This window comes from Botrytis deweyae (genome assembly GCF_014898535.1).
Source record: "Botrytis deweyae strain B1 chromosome Unknown BDEW_011, whole genome shotgun sequence".
Taxonomy (NCBI): Eukaryota; Fungi; Ascomycota; class Leotiomycetes; order Helotiales; family Sclerotiniaceae; genus Botrytis; species Botrytis deweyae.
The window spans coordinates 54,941-70,134 of NW_024066218.1; the positions used below are offsets into that span (position 1 = coordinate 54,941).

General features: G+C 41.0%; 5 protein-coding genes across 5 annotated transcripts; 4 read left to right on the forward strand and 1 right to left on the reverse strand.

The window, feature by feature from the left end:
* The first annotated feature begins 443 nt into the window (after positions 1-443).
* EAE98_005480 (uncharacterized protein) lies at positions 444-2,229 on the forward strand. Its single transcript, XM_038953102.1, has 2 exons — positions 444-889; positions 952-2,229. Exons 1-2 carry the CDS (start codon positions 549-551, stop codon positions 1,571-1,573), a joined length of 963 nt encoding a protein of 320 aa, XP_038810203.1. The 5' UTR covers positions 444-548; the 3' UTR covers positions 1,574-2,229.
* A 549-nt stretch (positions 2,230-2,778) lies between these two features.
* On the forward strand, positions 2,779-4,231 carry EAE98_005481 (uncharacterized protein; the record flags this gene model as incomplete). The annotated part of the gene is made up of 2 exons (XM_038953103.1): positions 2,779-4,104; positions 4,154-4,231. The coding sequence occupies 2 exons, from the start codon at positions 2,779-2,781 to the stop codon at positions 4,229-4,231; spliced, it is 1,404 nt and encodes a 467-aa protein (XP_038810204.1).
* Positions 4,232-10,493: 6,262 nt separating this feature from the next.
* On the forward strand, positions 10,494-11,351 carry EAE98_005482 (uncharacterized protein; the record flags this gene model as incomplete). The annotated part of the gene is made up of 1 exon (XM_038953104.1): positions 10,494-11,351. One exon carries the CDS (start codon positions 10,494-10,496, stop codon positions 11,349-11,351), a length of 858 nt encoding a protein of 285 aa, XP_038810205.1.
* Positions 11,352-12,160: 809 nt separating this feature from the next.
* Positions 12,161-13,821, reverse strand: EAE98_005483 (uncharacterized protein; the record flags this gene model as incomplete). Its single annotated transcript, XM_038953105.1, has 3 exons — positions 12,161-12,591; positions 12,659-13,724; positions 13,799-13,821. The coding sequence occupies 3 exons, from the start codon at positions 13,819-13,821 to the stop codon at positions 12,571-12,573; spliced, it is 1,110 nt and encodes a 369-aa protein (XP_038810206.1). The 3' UTR covers positions 12,161-12,570.
* A 224-nt stretch (positions 13,822-14,045) lies between these two features.
* EAE98_005484 (uncharacterized protein) lies at positions 14,046-15,009 on the forward strand. The gene is made up of 3 exons (XM_038953106.1): positions 14,046-14,308; positions 14,363-14,475; positions 14,621-15,009. Exons 1-3 carry the CDS (start codon positions 14,201-14,203, stop codon positions 14,814-14,816), a joined length of 417 nt encoding a protein of 138 aa, XP_038810207.1. The 5' UTR covers positions 14,046-14,200; the 3' UTR covers positions 14,817-15,009.
* The last annotated feature ends 185 nt before the right edge of the window (positions 15,010-15,194 follow it).

A 15,194-nucleotide genomic window follows, 5' to 3' on the forward strand; every position in this document is an offset into this window, starting at 1 on the left:
CAATGAGGCTCTAGCCGAAAACAACCAGCACCCATACTCTGTAGATTAAACTATTGAATTACTTCCACATTCGAATATCCATGTATTCTGACTAGCCAATCATCTGTGTTGATATTCATGTGATCATTGCTTGCGATTCCAATGCTGAAATAATACCAATGACTGAAATCTCGTGAACTCTGACGAAGCGCGAGTCTGATGTCTTGTCATGGTATTGGAAGCTTCAACTTTGGTACGAAATTTAAACCCCCGATAACGGCTGTCCAGCTGTCAGTAATATCCAGGGTCTAAATTTTTATTTGTGGCGCCAATCTGCATGCCAGAATCAGGAGCAGGGCCAATTTGTCATGTAGAGTGAAGATCGTCCCATCACGTTGCATTGAGTGCTCTCGCCGCACACCTGCATATCAAAAGGTGGGTAAGTGTTTATTATCTAACACCGATGTTCAAAGATACTCAAGGAATGTGCTTCTCTCATTTTCTTTTGAAGATCGGAGAAATTGGAGAAATTGAAGATATTCATGATTTCGTAGTTTTCACCGTTAGGAATGATGATTTTGTTCATTCTTTTCCTCTTCCTTATTCAAAGCGAGGCAATCACTATACCTGAATCTCCACTTCCCACACCTGCTTCAAGCCTGCCAGTCCAATTGAGAGCCCGTCAAACGACGTCGTTTGGTACACTTTGTGGATATTCAAATGGCGACATCGAAATTCCTCGGACAGCTGAACCCGGATATGCTTGTCGCGAAAATACTATCGATAATTTATGGGGATTTTGCCCAAACACTATAGCTGAAGCTACCAATTGTGATTTTGTTGGCTACTGTGTCGACGATGGCACTTGCTCTGACGGTTGTGGGAGATCTAGTTTGACACAAATTCATTGGTGTGTACATTATTTGACTGTTGGACATATAGCCTGTTACTTGAAGACTGATTTTACTATAGTACAAACGCGATGCCTTATTGCTCAACAGCTTTATTGGTTTCCGAAGAACAAACATATACATATCTCACATGTGCGACATCGCCAACCACTAACTTTTATCTGGCCAATCCAACAAGCAGTTCTGTGTCGACAGTTTCGTCGGCTTCCGGATCACAACTACCAACGACACAATATTACTCTACAATTGTTGTCGCAACGTCCTCATCAGCTCCTGGTACGCAGTCGACTAGTGCGCAGTCAACTAGTGCGCAGTCAACTAGTGCGCAGTCAACTAGTGCGAAAGCCTCACCAAACAATGTTGGAGCCATAGTTGGAGGAGTCCTTGGAGGCCTTGCTCTTATTTTCCTTATCGTTATTGCTCTGATCTTCTTGAAACGATATAAACCATCAAATTCACTGAAAGGCGAGAAAGATATCAATGGGGAATCAATAGCCTTTACAGGACCTGTTGCCGACAATAGCGGATTGCACGAACTTTACGATTATAGAAAAGAGGCTAGGGAGCTTGATTCTACCACCTCGGCAATGAAAGAAAATTCAGATTTGAAGTCCGGAGTCTTGAATGGGAATGAGACAACGAGAAGAAATACTGCTGCGGTAGAATTGGATATAGCGCCTTGATGCGTTCAAATAAATCACATGTGTTATAGATCTGAAACTATTCCTCAAATGACAATCATCTGGCGACATTATCTCTGATTTGGCCATTTCTTATGCAAGTGAGGTATATCGCTCGCAGAACAGTCATCGAACGGATATAGATCGAGGCATGTTGATAATGTTATTGTCCCCTAGAGCTAGAAGCAGCGGAACAAAGCGATGGCGACATACCTGCTTTAAGCAATTTAGGAGTCCGCAGCCAGTAAGTCAAACCATCAAGAATTCTACCTGCTGGAAGAACTATTGGTGATCGATAAACCACATTGAATCCATCCATCGAAATGTTGATAATGTCGACGTTAACGTTGAACTTTTCACAAAATGCTCGGGTTACGCAGAGGTGGACGGACCTCTCGAAGTGCACCATTAATTTGATTGGACAATATGTCAAGATGCACGTGATTTAGCATTCTTTTGTTGCATGTCGTGATTCTGGGAGAAGTTTTGCGAAGGATTCCCAAAACCGCCGAAAGGTTTCCTCCCAAATACCCGGGATTCCCAAGACCGCCAGAAACAATTCTACATCCCCATCAATAAATACTTCACACAATTTGGTCCGCAATGATTCGATTGACATGTTTAATAACTCTTAATCCAACACCTACTAGGTAGGTATTCCTATCAATGTTCATATTTTACTAATTGATTTGATCATGACGAAAATAATCTCTACTACTTGATTGTCAAAGTCTATTCTCGCATTTTATCGTTCACTTCAAGCGATGGGAAATGTTGATTTATGTGAAGTCTAGGCTAGCTTCTTCTTTCTTGCATACCCTTTTCCTTCTCTCGAAAGCAGATGTCACCAATACATCTACGTTTTATTCGAAACTGCCAACCATGGAGATCAGTCAGCCTTACCTGATTCTTTCGCACAAAGCTGATTCCGTGGAAGCAAAAGTTTGACGTAATGCTGAGGCTCTGTACAACTTTCCCCTCATAATGGAAGTCGCGATGCGCAATGTATTTGTGTATCTGTTGTGAACCGGTAGGTAATCTGGAGTACGACTACCAGATTCAGATTTGCTATTTCCCAATCTGGATCTCTACGGGAAATTATGTGTAGGAAGAAAGATTCTTCAATCCAAAAGTCCCTCGAGTTTAAATGCGAGACACACTCACATTTATGGTCTTCTCTTCAATCCCTATCGCCCAATCCTCGAATCATGGCTTCAAGTCTCACAGTATCTCTCGTGGCAGCTTTTCAAGCAAGCATGGCTGTGCTCCTGGTGATATTCTACGGTGCTCTGTCGGTATACATGAAGCTTCTAGATAGCAAATCTGCCAAAATGATGTCCAAAATCTCAGTCAAATTCTTTCTACCCGCATTGGAATTTGTCAAGATCGGCAGAGAATTACATGCTGGAGGAGGTCATCGTTACAACGTCATTTTGGTGTGGGCATGCTTGACACATACGATTTCATTCTTGATTGGTGCAGGTGCTCATTTCATCTTCGGGATGCCAGATTGGATCACCGCAACTATTATGTTCAATAATACGACAAGTTATCCTTTAATGTTGATTCAAGCTTTAGATCAAACTGGTCTTTTAAATCCGTTACTTCTAGAAGATGGAGGAACAGGATACAATCCAGTCGAACAGGCAAAGTCATATTTTCTTGTTTATTCGGTTCTCTCGAGTTGTCTGACATTTGCCATTGGTCCTCGTATGATGGATACAGAATTTGCAATTGATCCGCCCGATGAAGAGGATCTTTTGTCTGCACTCGCACAGGTACAACAGGACAGGGAGGGTGAGAGTGAAGATGATAATGAAAGATTACATTTTCCGACCGAACACACGAATCTTCTTTCGCCTCCGCATCGACCAGCAATTTCTAGCAGATCTACCTCCTTTTTCCCATCGAGACGTGCTTCGGCTACTATGACACCTCCTACACGAGATACAAATCGAGCAATCGCATACGAAAGACGTCCTTCCTCTATTATAAGTAGACGAAGATGGTTTGAACTTAGTGATCGAGTTCGATGGTGGTTACTTTTCTTTTACGACTTCTTGAACGCGCCTCTTCTTGGTGCCATAGCCGGTGCAATTGTGGGACTATCACCGGTTCTCCACCGAGCATTTTTCAACGAAACAGTCGACGGGGGAATTTTCACAGCATGGCTCACTGCATCTCTTGAAAATATTGGAATTCTATTTGTCTCTCTACCCGTCGTAGGTGCAGGAGTATCACTCTACTCAGCCGTTACCAAAACTAGTGAAAAGGGAAAGGGTAAGGAACCTACTAGCACACCCTGGTTTACAACTTTCTACGTTCTTGCAGTACGATTCGCAATTTGGCCTGTTATTTCTACGGGAATCATTTACTATTTGGCGAAAAATACAACTTGGGTGGGAGAGGATCCAATGCTTTGGTTCTCGATGATGTTCATGCCGTTAGGTCCGCCGGCTGTGAAACTTATCACAATGGTAGAGGTCAGTGATGCTAAAGAGGAAGATCAACATAAGGTTGCTAAATTACTCGCGGTAAGTTTCATTGGTCTCTCATGATGAATAGTAACTAATCTCCAGAAAGATTTCGTATGCTATATCTCCAGTCATGTGTTTTGCGGTGGTAGGAAGTTTGAATGCATGCCAGGCGGCAAAAAGTTGATGGTTTTATTTCATGACTTTTTCGCATGCTCATGGATGGTAAAATGCGGAAGAATTTTGAAGCTTTGGAGGAGCATTGTCAATTTGTGCGAAATATGAAGTTGAGATGGTTTTTAAGAGGAACACCGGCATACAAAATACGCTGCTTTGCATCTTTCATCAAGCTATTTGCATTTTATCATTAGATCTTGATTTTCTTCATACTATAGCTTAGATTTTGGTTCGTCAAGAGAATTAGAACTTATGGCGCCTTGTTTTGACTTGTGTGAATGCTTTCGCGAGGGGTTTAAGATATAATATCCCTTTACATGACCTCCGACTATGTGAAGAAACGATATGGAAAACTTTAGTGGAGTATCATTATGATGGTTATTAATACAGCTTCAAATATTTGACATCGATCGGGACAGTAAACAAAATCAAAACAGTATCTCGCCACAGTGGTATTAGTTCCATATCACATTTCCCAGAGTCAACCCTGATGTAAGATTACCTGTTATTTCCTAGTATTGCTACAATATACACACACACATACACACGTACATTTATTTCTCTTTCTCTTCCTCTTTCTCTTACTCTTCTCCTTTCTATAGAAGAAGGAAGCAGTAGAGTCGAATCTAGCGAATGGAGATTATTAAATTCACACACATACACACACACACACACTCTCTCTCTCTCGATAATAGAATATGGAAATGAAATATGAAAATTTGGAATTGTGGAATTGTGGAATTGTGGGTAGATTTTGAATACTAAATACTAAATACTAGGTAGTAAGTGTAAATGTAAGTGTAAGTATAAACGTAAATGTAAATACAATTGTGATTCTTTAAAGTTTGATATATGTATCTAGATAAACTTAAGTGATGTTTTGAATTTTTGGTGATCTTGTTTATTTATTGATGTTGTGTTTTGTATGGAGATTTGGATTGAGATTTGGATTGAGATTTGGATTGAGATTTGGATTGAGATTTGGATTGAGATTTGGATTGGGAGATGGGTTTGTGGATGAGGATGGAATGGGATGGAGGAGATTTGCTCCTCGCGAGATTTATCATATGCATACAAAGTGTATATAGTAGATATATACATACATATATACTGCTCAGCTCTCTAGACCATAATATCAATTTGAGATCTCATATCTATCCAGCCAGTGAAATTTATCTATTCATCCATCTACTCCATATACACTTGCCTACTTCCTATTTATCACATACCACACATACCACACATCTCACTCCAGAGCAAGTAATCAAGCAATCAAGCAAAAAATCCACAAACAAACAAAAAGTAAAAAAAAATGACCCCTAAAACTCCCTCCCCTTCACCCACTTCTACCCCGCGTACTACCAACACGAACTCGAACTCGAACTCGACTCCCCACCTCCATTTTCGACACCCAACTCCTTCCTCTAATCTCGAGCTAGGCTTACCGTGGCATTTGGTTGGGGAATGGGGAGGGGGTTATTGATAAAGGAGGAGAACGGAGGAGAGAGGCAGACATGATATATTCGCTCTGCGGGTACAGGAAAAGACGGTGCTGTGAATGTGCAATTTCTGGATTTCTTTGGTGTTGTATTCGAGATGAAGAGGAGAATTTTAGTTCTCGACGCTGATAATTCATATTCCTGTGGTGTGGTGAGGGGGTCTCTTGGCTAAGAAGAGGAAGATGTAGGTAGTTACTTTTAAAGGTTCCCCGAGTGCGTGAGGAGGGTTCTCGAGTGCGGATTCTATAAGCTTGGAATTTATATGATGTATGTGGAGCACTCCCATTCAGTGCAGTTGATGTATCTTTCGATATGTCGAAGTTTCGCTTGAAGGATATACTATCGCGGAACGTTTACCTTGTATGGTGTACCGAAGAATCAATTCATGAAGTGTCAGGCCATAGATCTGTTGCATCGAGAGCAAAATCTTCTAATGCGATGTGATTTTTTCTTATATGGAGCTTTCCATTTTCTTCTCATGATTGGTCTTATCTCGCGAGTTTCATAGATCACTTTTTCAATATGTGTTGACCAACGATTTTGTGGCGTATGTTGTTTTTCTCTTGGGGGATCGAAGAGGGAGGTCTTCACTCAAATTGAGATTCCTATTTTCCTGATATCACTGGATTATCTCTTTCGATTATTGTCCCAAGTAATTAGATTTCAGATATGATTCGTACAATTTACATGATACTTTCACATCACATCAACCAACTAAAGAATGAAAAGCATGCAGAATAGTCGCAAAACAAAGCCCAGATCTGCTTGTGCTCACTACCTACTTGGAGAAATGATTACTTGATGTATACCATACTTTCTATAGATCCCCGGTCCCAAAAAGGTCGATAACTCATGAATGAATGGCAGTCATGGGCTATGATTATTCAGTCTCCAGTCCAACAGCAGATGGTTCTTGATTCCGGGATCAATCACATACGTGGTTTGCAGTGCATACATCCCAGGTATAGACCAGGAGAGTACTTTTGATTGATCGGTAAATTTCAATATCCCCTGTACCATAATTCCAAAGGTTCAACGGCCAGCGAATAAAGGGAAGGTCTGAAATCAACACCTAAGACTTTGAGCATTGACTGCCTAGTAGTAATGCGGGGTAAGACATGGCATCTCAGGAATTTAGTTGAACATTAAGTTTGGGGAATTTTGTTTGGGATTTGGTTGTCAATGCAGCTTTGTAATTCACTCCCTGGAGCTTGCAAGATGTTGTTCATCGTGATCGTCAGTTCTAACCGGGTAGGTTCGAGATTAGGAATAGTTTGCTTTTGAGGAGTTCGATTGTAAATTACGTGAATTTCACGTAGCTACCTTGAGAAATGATGAATATTTTAGGGAACCGAAACTGGGTTGATATTTGCACTCCGAGGATACCGAAACGTGAAAGAAGAGAGAACCGATTTGCGTTGAAGAAGCTTTGTTATCAAAAACTAAGTAGACAAACCCTTATGACTTGGGCCCCGGGAGTATGTTCTCAAAGGCCATGTTGCCAAGTTGACATTGATGACTTTACACTAGAATCAAGTCAATAGATATTGAAGTAATTTGAAGGAATATTATATGAACATAAGCATGACTCAAACTCTTTTACGCATGAGATAGACCTAACTAAGAAGCCTCATGCTTCGAGAAGTAGTGCTCGATGGGACCCTTGAAACGTAAGGTTTAAGTTCTTTGTACGATAGGTCAAAGTCAATAAAACAAACGATGCTCATATGATTCTAGTAGTCCTATGCTAGACTCTTTATAATGCACTCAACTCCATTTGCTTGGATTCGGATACATGCCCTCGTGCCCACGTACCGATTGTCCGAAGGTTGATACCAGAAATACCTTTCCAGGTCCGCAAGAACTTTCTTTTACGTGGAATACTTGGCATGAAAGTATAACCGATTTCTTTAGGTTCAATCTCGGAAGCAAAAAGATGTGCAGATAAAGAACGTTGCAACTTGGTTGGTGTCAGATCATGCGGATGCTTAATAGGTGTGTCACGTGATTGATTGAACAAGAACAACACATAAAGAAGCCTCCCTTTCGTTTCATATTATATCAACTCGGACAGAAGAATGGATCGCGGAGAATTGTAATTGATCATGCCGTTGTACTTGAGACCGTTCAATTGAGACAAAATTGATGACTTCATCTAAATTCTATTCCCTTTTTGAAAGGATTTGCTACCTTTTTTGGGGGGGCAAGCAACATACTTCAAAGCAATGATTGGATGGCTGTAAAGTGCCTTTGTTGAACCACGAGAAAACGAGGGATTGGGGAATCGAAGCTTGCATCCTAGAAATGGAAGCTTTTATTTATCGATGTGGGATTCCTGCAATCAGAAGCCATAGCACCACTTTAGAGGGTTTCTAACCTCGCATTTCGAACTTCGGGTGGCTTCCAAGTGGACACAATTGATTTGTTACAACATTCAATTGTCGCTTCGCCTCCACTCACAGCTTGCGGTTGTCTCGGAAAATGGCAATCATTGACGAATCCAACATTGATCTTCTTGGGGTCCTTTGATGATCTTGAAGATCGAATGGGTTATATGGCTGACATATGTGAATTAAGGAGTTGATTTCCCTTGTTATTGTTTCAACAAATTGGATAAATGCGATGCCCATACAAATGTTTCCATTCCTTTCTTTCGGCCTTTGCTCTCTATATGAAAAATGACGATCATTCGTCATCATGAACAATACTTTTGATAGCAACGACCCAGAAATTGACAAGAAAGCTTAACACATCATCCAAGGGAAAGTATATGAAGTGCATGTGCATATCTATGAGGAGCTTCATCGATTGGCGCTCCGTGGAAGAAATCCACCAAGTGTATGCAAGATTATCTTGTCCAGGAGTGCGAAAGATTCCCTGAACCACTTAAATCTGGGGAAAGGACCACTAAAGTATGTAGTGATTTTTTAATAGATACCACACGGCAGAAGTAGAAAAGTGGAAAGCTAAGAAAAGGAAGGGAGCGATTCCGGTGAGGAGACGAATGAGAAGACGATATGTTGTGTAAAGCTTGACCTTATCCAACCTTAATGAAAGTTTTGATGGTTCTTTGTAGTAGTTGCTGATCTCCATAGGTAGTTGAGCAATAAGATACAACTCAAGATCAAGCACTGACTGGGGAGTGTATCGACCCCACGGAGGATGGGAAGATCAACGCTGTTGGGGATTATAAAGATGGGAATGGATGTGGATATGCATCAATAATCTATCGCCGTCGTACGTAGATGATCTGATGAAGAGTGAAAGTACGAGTACATAGAAGTCATGAGAATTATAAATTTGATGTTATGATTTTCGGATGATGCCGTCCGTTGTGATAATCATGCTTCGGTAACGATCCTTTGCTTTCTACGATAATGAAAAACATAAGAGACTTGCAGATGAGTTCATGTTCATGGGAAAGTTCATACGATTAATCGTACTGTACTCTGGAGTGTATACGAGCAATCACGCAATGATACGCAATACGACCTAGATGATCTAGTAAATATGTCGGTAGTTAGATTAAACGTATTAATAATTTATTATTTTCTTTTTGTTTTCTTTCTATTTAGATATTATTCGATCTAATGATTCTTAATTACTTTAAAGAATCGTCTATTTAGATAGATCGATAGGTATATTAGTAGATAGATGAGTACTAGGTAGATACTAGTAAATAAATATTAAATAAATTAATAAATAATAATGATAATAATAATAATTACAATTACAAAGATATAAAGTAAAGTATAACTGAGTTGAAATACAAAGAAACATAATTATATATTACAAGCGACTAATAATTAATGAGTTATAACTCTAGTACCTGAGGACATCTACCTACTCATCCTCAGACATCGCACGGAGATGGCTTCCTTGAAGTTCCTTGTCAAAGAACGACGTCAGATCCAAATCAGGTTTAGCCTTCCAGAATTAGCATCCTTTAGTATGATTTTCTTTGCGGGGAAAGCCTTAGCGGATGTGAGCTAGACAGGGATTATGAATGTTAGCTATTGTTGCTGTGAGTGTGAGTGAATCACCTTCACCCCTTCCTCTTCCCTTTCCTTCCCTTCCACTCCCAGATTCATAAAGTCGATCGGATCCTTCTCTCTTACCATATCTTATATATCAATGAACGAATCTTCTTATCTTTTCCCTCCTTCCTATCAATTCAAACTAAATCACAACACTTTCTTCATTCCTCAATAAACAATTTCTACTTCATACCTTCCTTCTTTCTACCTTGCCCCTCTAGAATTCTCTCTCTTTTTCATACCATCAATTCTACTTCATATTGTAGAACCTCAAATAAAACTATACGCTTTCCCAAAATTCCATACGAAAGTTCAAGTTCGTACCCCCCACACACACACACACACACACACACACACACCACACATACCACACACACACACATACACACATACACTATAAAGCCACCAACCATTGGGTAGTAGGTGACTTCAACGAAGAAACGAAAAGAAAGAGAACAAAGAAACTCGTGGGAATAGCTCCGTTGATATCAATTCTAAGTAAACCGAACTTCATTTTATCAACGACAAAGAAATCCTCATCATACACGATCACAGATCGAATATATCAGCATCCCACCCATTACTCCGAAGCTGAGAGAGCAGCTTACGGCTATCTGAAGAATCTCTCATTCGATACTATACTCGACTAGATCCAACAATCAAACCATCAACATCACCGACGTGATATTCGACCAAATAAGTTTCCTACCTCTCAAGTTTCGATCCAAACGCAGATATGTCTTCAAACGGCAATAGCAATAACGGTGGCACTACACCTCCAAACGAATCCTCTAGACCTCGTCGTGGTTCCATCACTGCACAAACATTCACCAATATCTTTCGTTCAAACAGTACATCCGCCGGAGGTCCGGTCGGTCCATTCCCCGGTCCTATTAGCACAGGCGCATCTCAAGATCATAAACGAAGAATGTCAATTTCTACACTTGGTTTATCTGGTGCGGGTGCATCTCCCACACAATCCTCGGCGTTTCCTTTTGGTGGTCGACGTGGTAGTGTATCAACTACAGCTTCTGAATCAATTGACGAAAGTGCCATTGATGATGAAGATGGACCTTCTAGAGGTACACCAACTACACCTTTTGCACGTCGTATGTCATTTGGTGCTCAAGCACTTCGAACAGTTCGTACGGGTAATGGTAGCCCAGGCACAAATGGTAGAACTCCTTCTTATACTACTTCTACATTATCCCCAATTCCAGCAGGTTCACAAGGTGGTGGTAGAGTAACCCCTCCAGGAACTCAGTCTCTACAGGCAAGCACGCAATCAAAACCCAGAACTCCCTCTGACTTTGCTTCTTCTGCTCGTCCAGGTGAAGGCGGTTTCAACTGGTCTGAGCAGCTTAGATCTCGTGCCGAGAGCCAAGTCTCTCAATCCCAACGTCCGATCATGTCAACCTCTCCCCCAAATAGTCAAAGATTCAATGTTCCAATGCATGAGCGAGCCAAGAGTATTGGTGACGCCCCAGCTCCACCCACTTCCGTCATTCCTCCTGTCGCGGCACCAAAGGCAGCTCGAAAGCAACCAGATGCCTTCCAAGAACGTATTTTGAAGGGTGATTTCTACATGGATTGATTACTATGAACACGCACACAAATTTTCTTTTGTCTTTTTCGAGCAAGAGCTTGAAAATGACCAGGAGTGGATCTTTCAAAGTTATGGCGTTTATTGATCAAATCATTAAAGGAACAAAGGAATTTCTTTACAACTATGGGTTACAACCATCTGCAATTGCTTTCGCTACAATATAACATGGATACGGAATGTCGGATCTGCAGAATTGGGATTGAACAGACATAATGAACGATGGAAACAAACAATGAAAATATCCACAGCTCTAGATAGAGCAAGAAATGGAAAGATTATAGGATTGGGTGATCGGATATCGGAGTGTACGCTGGACGTTTCATTTTCGAAATTTATTTTACTTCTTGGTTGAGGTTCAAGATGCTAGCCATAAGGCTTACTCGGCTCAGAATATGCTCAACGGAGCAAACGATACAAGCAAAGAAAGAAATACTGAGCAGACTGGCGCTCTCGGACAGATGTGTGAGATGGAATACATGGATGCCTTAAAAAGATCCAGATTGATGATTGATGAAACTCTTTGTATTGCTGGCGCTTGTGCTTCGCTGGGACTGTAGGCGGATGATTCGACATGGCTTACTTGCTTGCTTACGTGAATGAACTGAAACGAAATGTTGTTGGGATTGGGAATGGGATGGAATGTTTAGTTTATGCGTCTGAGCCTTTTACGCAGCTGGCCTTCTCCTTTTCCAAATTGTACTTTACATGAACAAATTAGCTAGCTGTTCTCGGTTGACTTTCACAATGTCGGCGAGCGGATGGAATTCAAAAAACATGTTAAAATCAAAATTCATCTTGATCTTAATTTCCAGTTGTGACTTTTTATCCCGACTTATTATTGATTGATTGTCCTGGCACATTCGACAATGTACTTGGTGTGTGTGTCCTCATCTTCGCAAGCCCCGAACTGATTAATAACTATGGTTCATGAGAAAATTCTGGGGTTGTATTAATTTTGGTTATTCTGCTGTGACTCTGACTTTGACGCCCTACATACATATGAAGGGTTATTGAATGGAGGTAGGGTGTTTACTCCTTCTCAGTATTGTACGGTATATCTTTACCTGTACCTGTATCTTTTGTCTTTCTTACCACAGGAAAACATCGCTCCAAAAAATTGGTATAGTTATAATATTGTCTTTACTTCCTTTTCTGTTCCTTTCTCTCTCAAATCTGCTCTATATTTTCAGAACCATGAACATTATGTCTACGATTTAATCATGAAAATCTATTGCGCAATTAGCACTCATCCCTAAGAAAGTAGAATATCCTCTGGGAGCAATAAGAATACGAACCTGGTTCAAACTTGCAACATCCATACTAGCCATCCTCTTCTGCGCGATATGTCGAGCTCGTATAGAGCGTATACCCATCGGCGTTGATCTTCCACTACTTTCTGAGACTATTGGTGTGCTCTCCTTGGTGGAGGTTTCGGATGTGGAGGATGATTTATGTTTATCTTTCTTGGATTTCTTGGAGGATTTGGAGGTAGAGGTTGTTTCTTCGGTGTCCACGCCTGCTGCTTCTTTCTCTCTTCGCTTCTTCTCTTTCTTTTCCTTTTTGCGTGCCTTCAATGCGGATTCGTCTAAGGTTTCATTTTCTGATTCGGAGGTAGATTTCGATTTCGACTTGCGATCTTTCTTGGATTTTTTCGATTTCTTGGATTCGGACTTGTCTTTATCATCCTCATCTTCACTCTTCCTCTTCTTGCTTTTCTTTTCCTTTTTCTCCTTCTTCTCCTTCCTGCTCTTCTTGCTGGATGTCTTCTCTTCGTCTTCCTGTTCCTCTCTCTTTCGTTTCGACGACTTCTTCTTCTCGGTCACAGGCTCTGGTGATTTCTCTTCTTCCTCCTCATCTGAACTAGAATCACTTTCCTCACTACTACTCTCTGCTGCCTTCTCTTTGATCTCCAAAGCTTTAAGTCTCTCCTTCTCTCCATCAATCAAATCCTGAATTTTATCACCAATCAAAACCCCTCCCTTGACAAATCTAATGCTCCCCCATTTCCTCTCCGCGTAAATTGCTCTCTTCAAGTCCTCCCTCCCTTTCTGTTCTTTTTCGATTTCCGCTTCTTCCTTTCCATTCAACCTCCCTAACAAGTTCTGGAAAACGTCTAAACCTGTGCACTCCCCATGTCCTACTCCACTCCCTATTTTCGCACCCAATCCTAATGTATTATCTTTAATCACCACACGAATGTGCGACGCATTAGCTTCGGTATGGAATTCTGCATGCGCGGCATCTTTTGCTCCAAGATATTCACCGGGTGTCCAGCCCTGTGACTTCATCATGCGATGACCGAAACTGTCGGTATTTCCAGACCATCTTGTATTATTTGGATCGTGGGAGAGTTTTATTTTGCTGGAGAGATGTTTGTTAGTTTGTGATTTATGATGAACAATTCCTTGAGAGGAAGCGATGAAGGGGGAACACACTTCTTGGGAGCAGCGAGGCCCATCTTTGTGGTGAAATTGAGTGTGGTGGTAAAGAATTGAAAATAAAAGAACGTTTAATGTTTTGGTGTTTGATGGATATCGAGAAATCGGAGAAAAAAGTGGTCGGGAACTTTTTGTAAATTTTAGTGGGGTAGGGATATCAAGATAGTAAGCTAGTGTCTGATTGGCTGTGTTGGGGAGCTTGAATTTCACATGCATCTCATCTCATTATCGACTTTCACGTTTCACTCAAACATTTATTCGTTCAATCATCCTCAAGAACTCTTCTCATCTGATATCGTGATTCTCCAATTTCATCAAGGATTCCTCACCTCATTTTGATACACACAGAATCAACTTCTTCACGCTACGATCCTCACGTTCCCCATACTCTCATTCGCAATGCCAGGTCAATTTATCATGGATGACGATGCAGAATCCCGCATTTCCTCTCAAGATTCTGTTCCAGATATGGATTTTGTCGAAAGAGCCAACCAAATGATGGCCGATGTATTGACACCTTTGATATCTTCCTTATACTTAAACTGACAAGATATCTTCCAGACGAAAAAGCGCCGTGATGCAAAGCGTAACAAGATTGAAAATGAACGTGCTCAGCGCATCAAGGAAGTCAAGAAGAAGCTTGGTGTTTTGTATGAGAATAAGAAAATCCAAAGGTGTGTCTTATTCTCTTGCAATTCATCATTCATCTTCATCCGGTGTCCATGTTTTGCACGGGATATGATCCCCGAATTACAGCTGTCGAACTCGAGCTTTGGCTTACACGAAAACTCATATGGTCTATTGCTAACGACCAGATAGAGGCAAGCTTCAAAAGGCCCAGTGGAAACAACTTCATTCCCTGAACAAGAAACGCCAAGAGCTTGAACGTCGTATATTGGACAGCATGAAAATCATCGAGAGTAATACTTTGAGCATAGCTCGAGAATTCAACGCTGTTGTTATTGCTCGTTTGAGTGCCATGGAGAAACTGGCCGATATTCAAGACGCTGCTTGAAGATATGTTCGTGGTGTGTACTACGTTTCTGTGTCAGCTATTGATATTGTCATGGGAGAAGGATGACATCTAAGATTCAAACATTGCTATTCATTATCGCTATACACATACTCACTCATAGAACACATACTTATTTTAGGGCGTTGAACACACGGAAAGGGCAATCTGGGTTGGGAGTATGGTCGGAAGATACCCCTGAGAGCTTGCTTATTCATATTGCACATTATTAGCACAATATCAAACACTCATCTTTTCACTGACATGCAGAGTCCAAACACTTCCACAGTCCCATTTAACTTTTCTTCCATAAAGCTTACAATTCCTCATGCCGCTACCTTGGTATCCGTAAAACGCTATGTTACAATCAAAAGCCCTCTC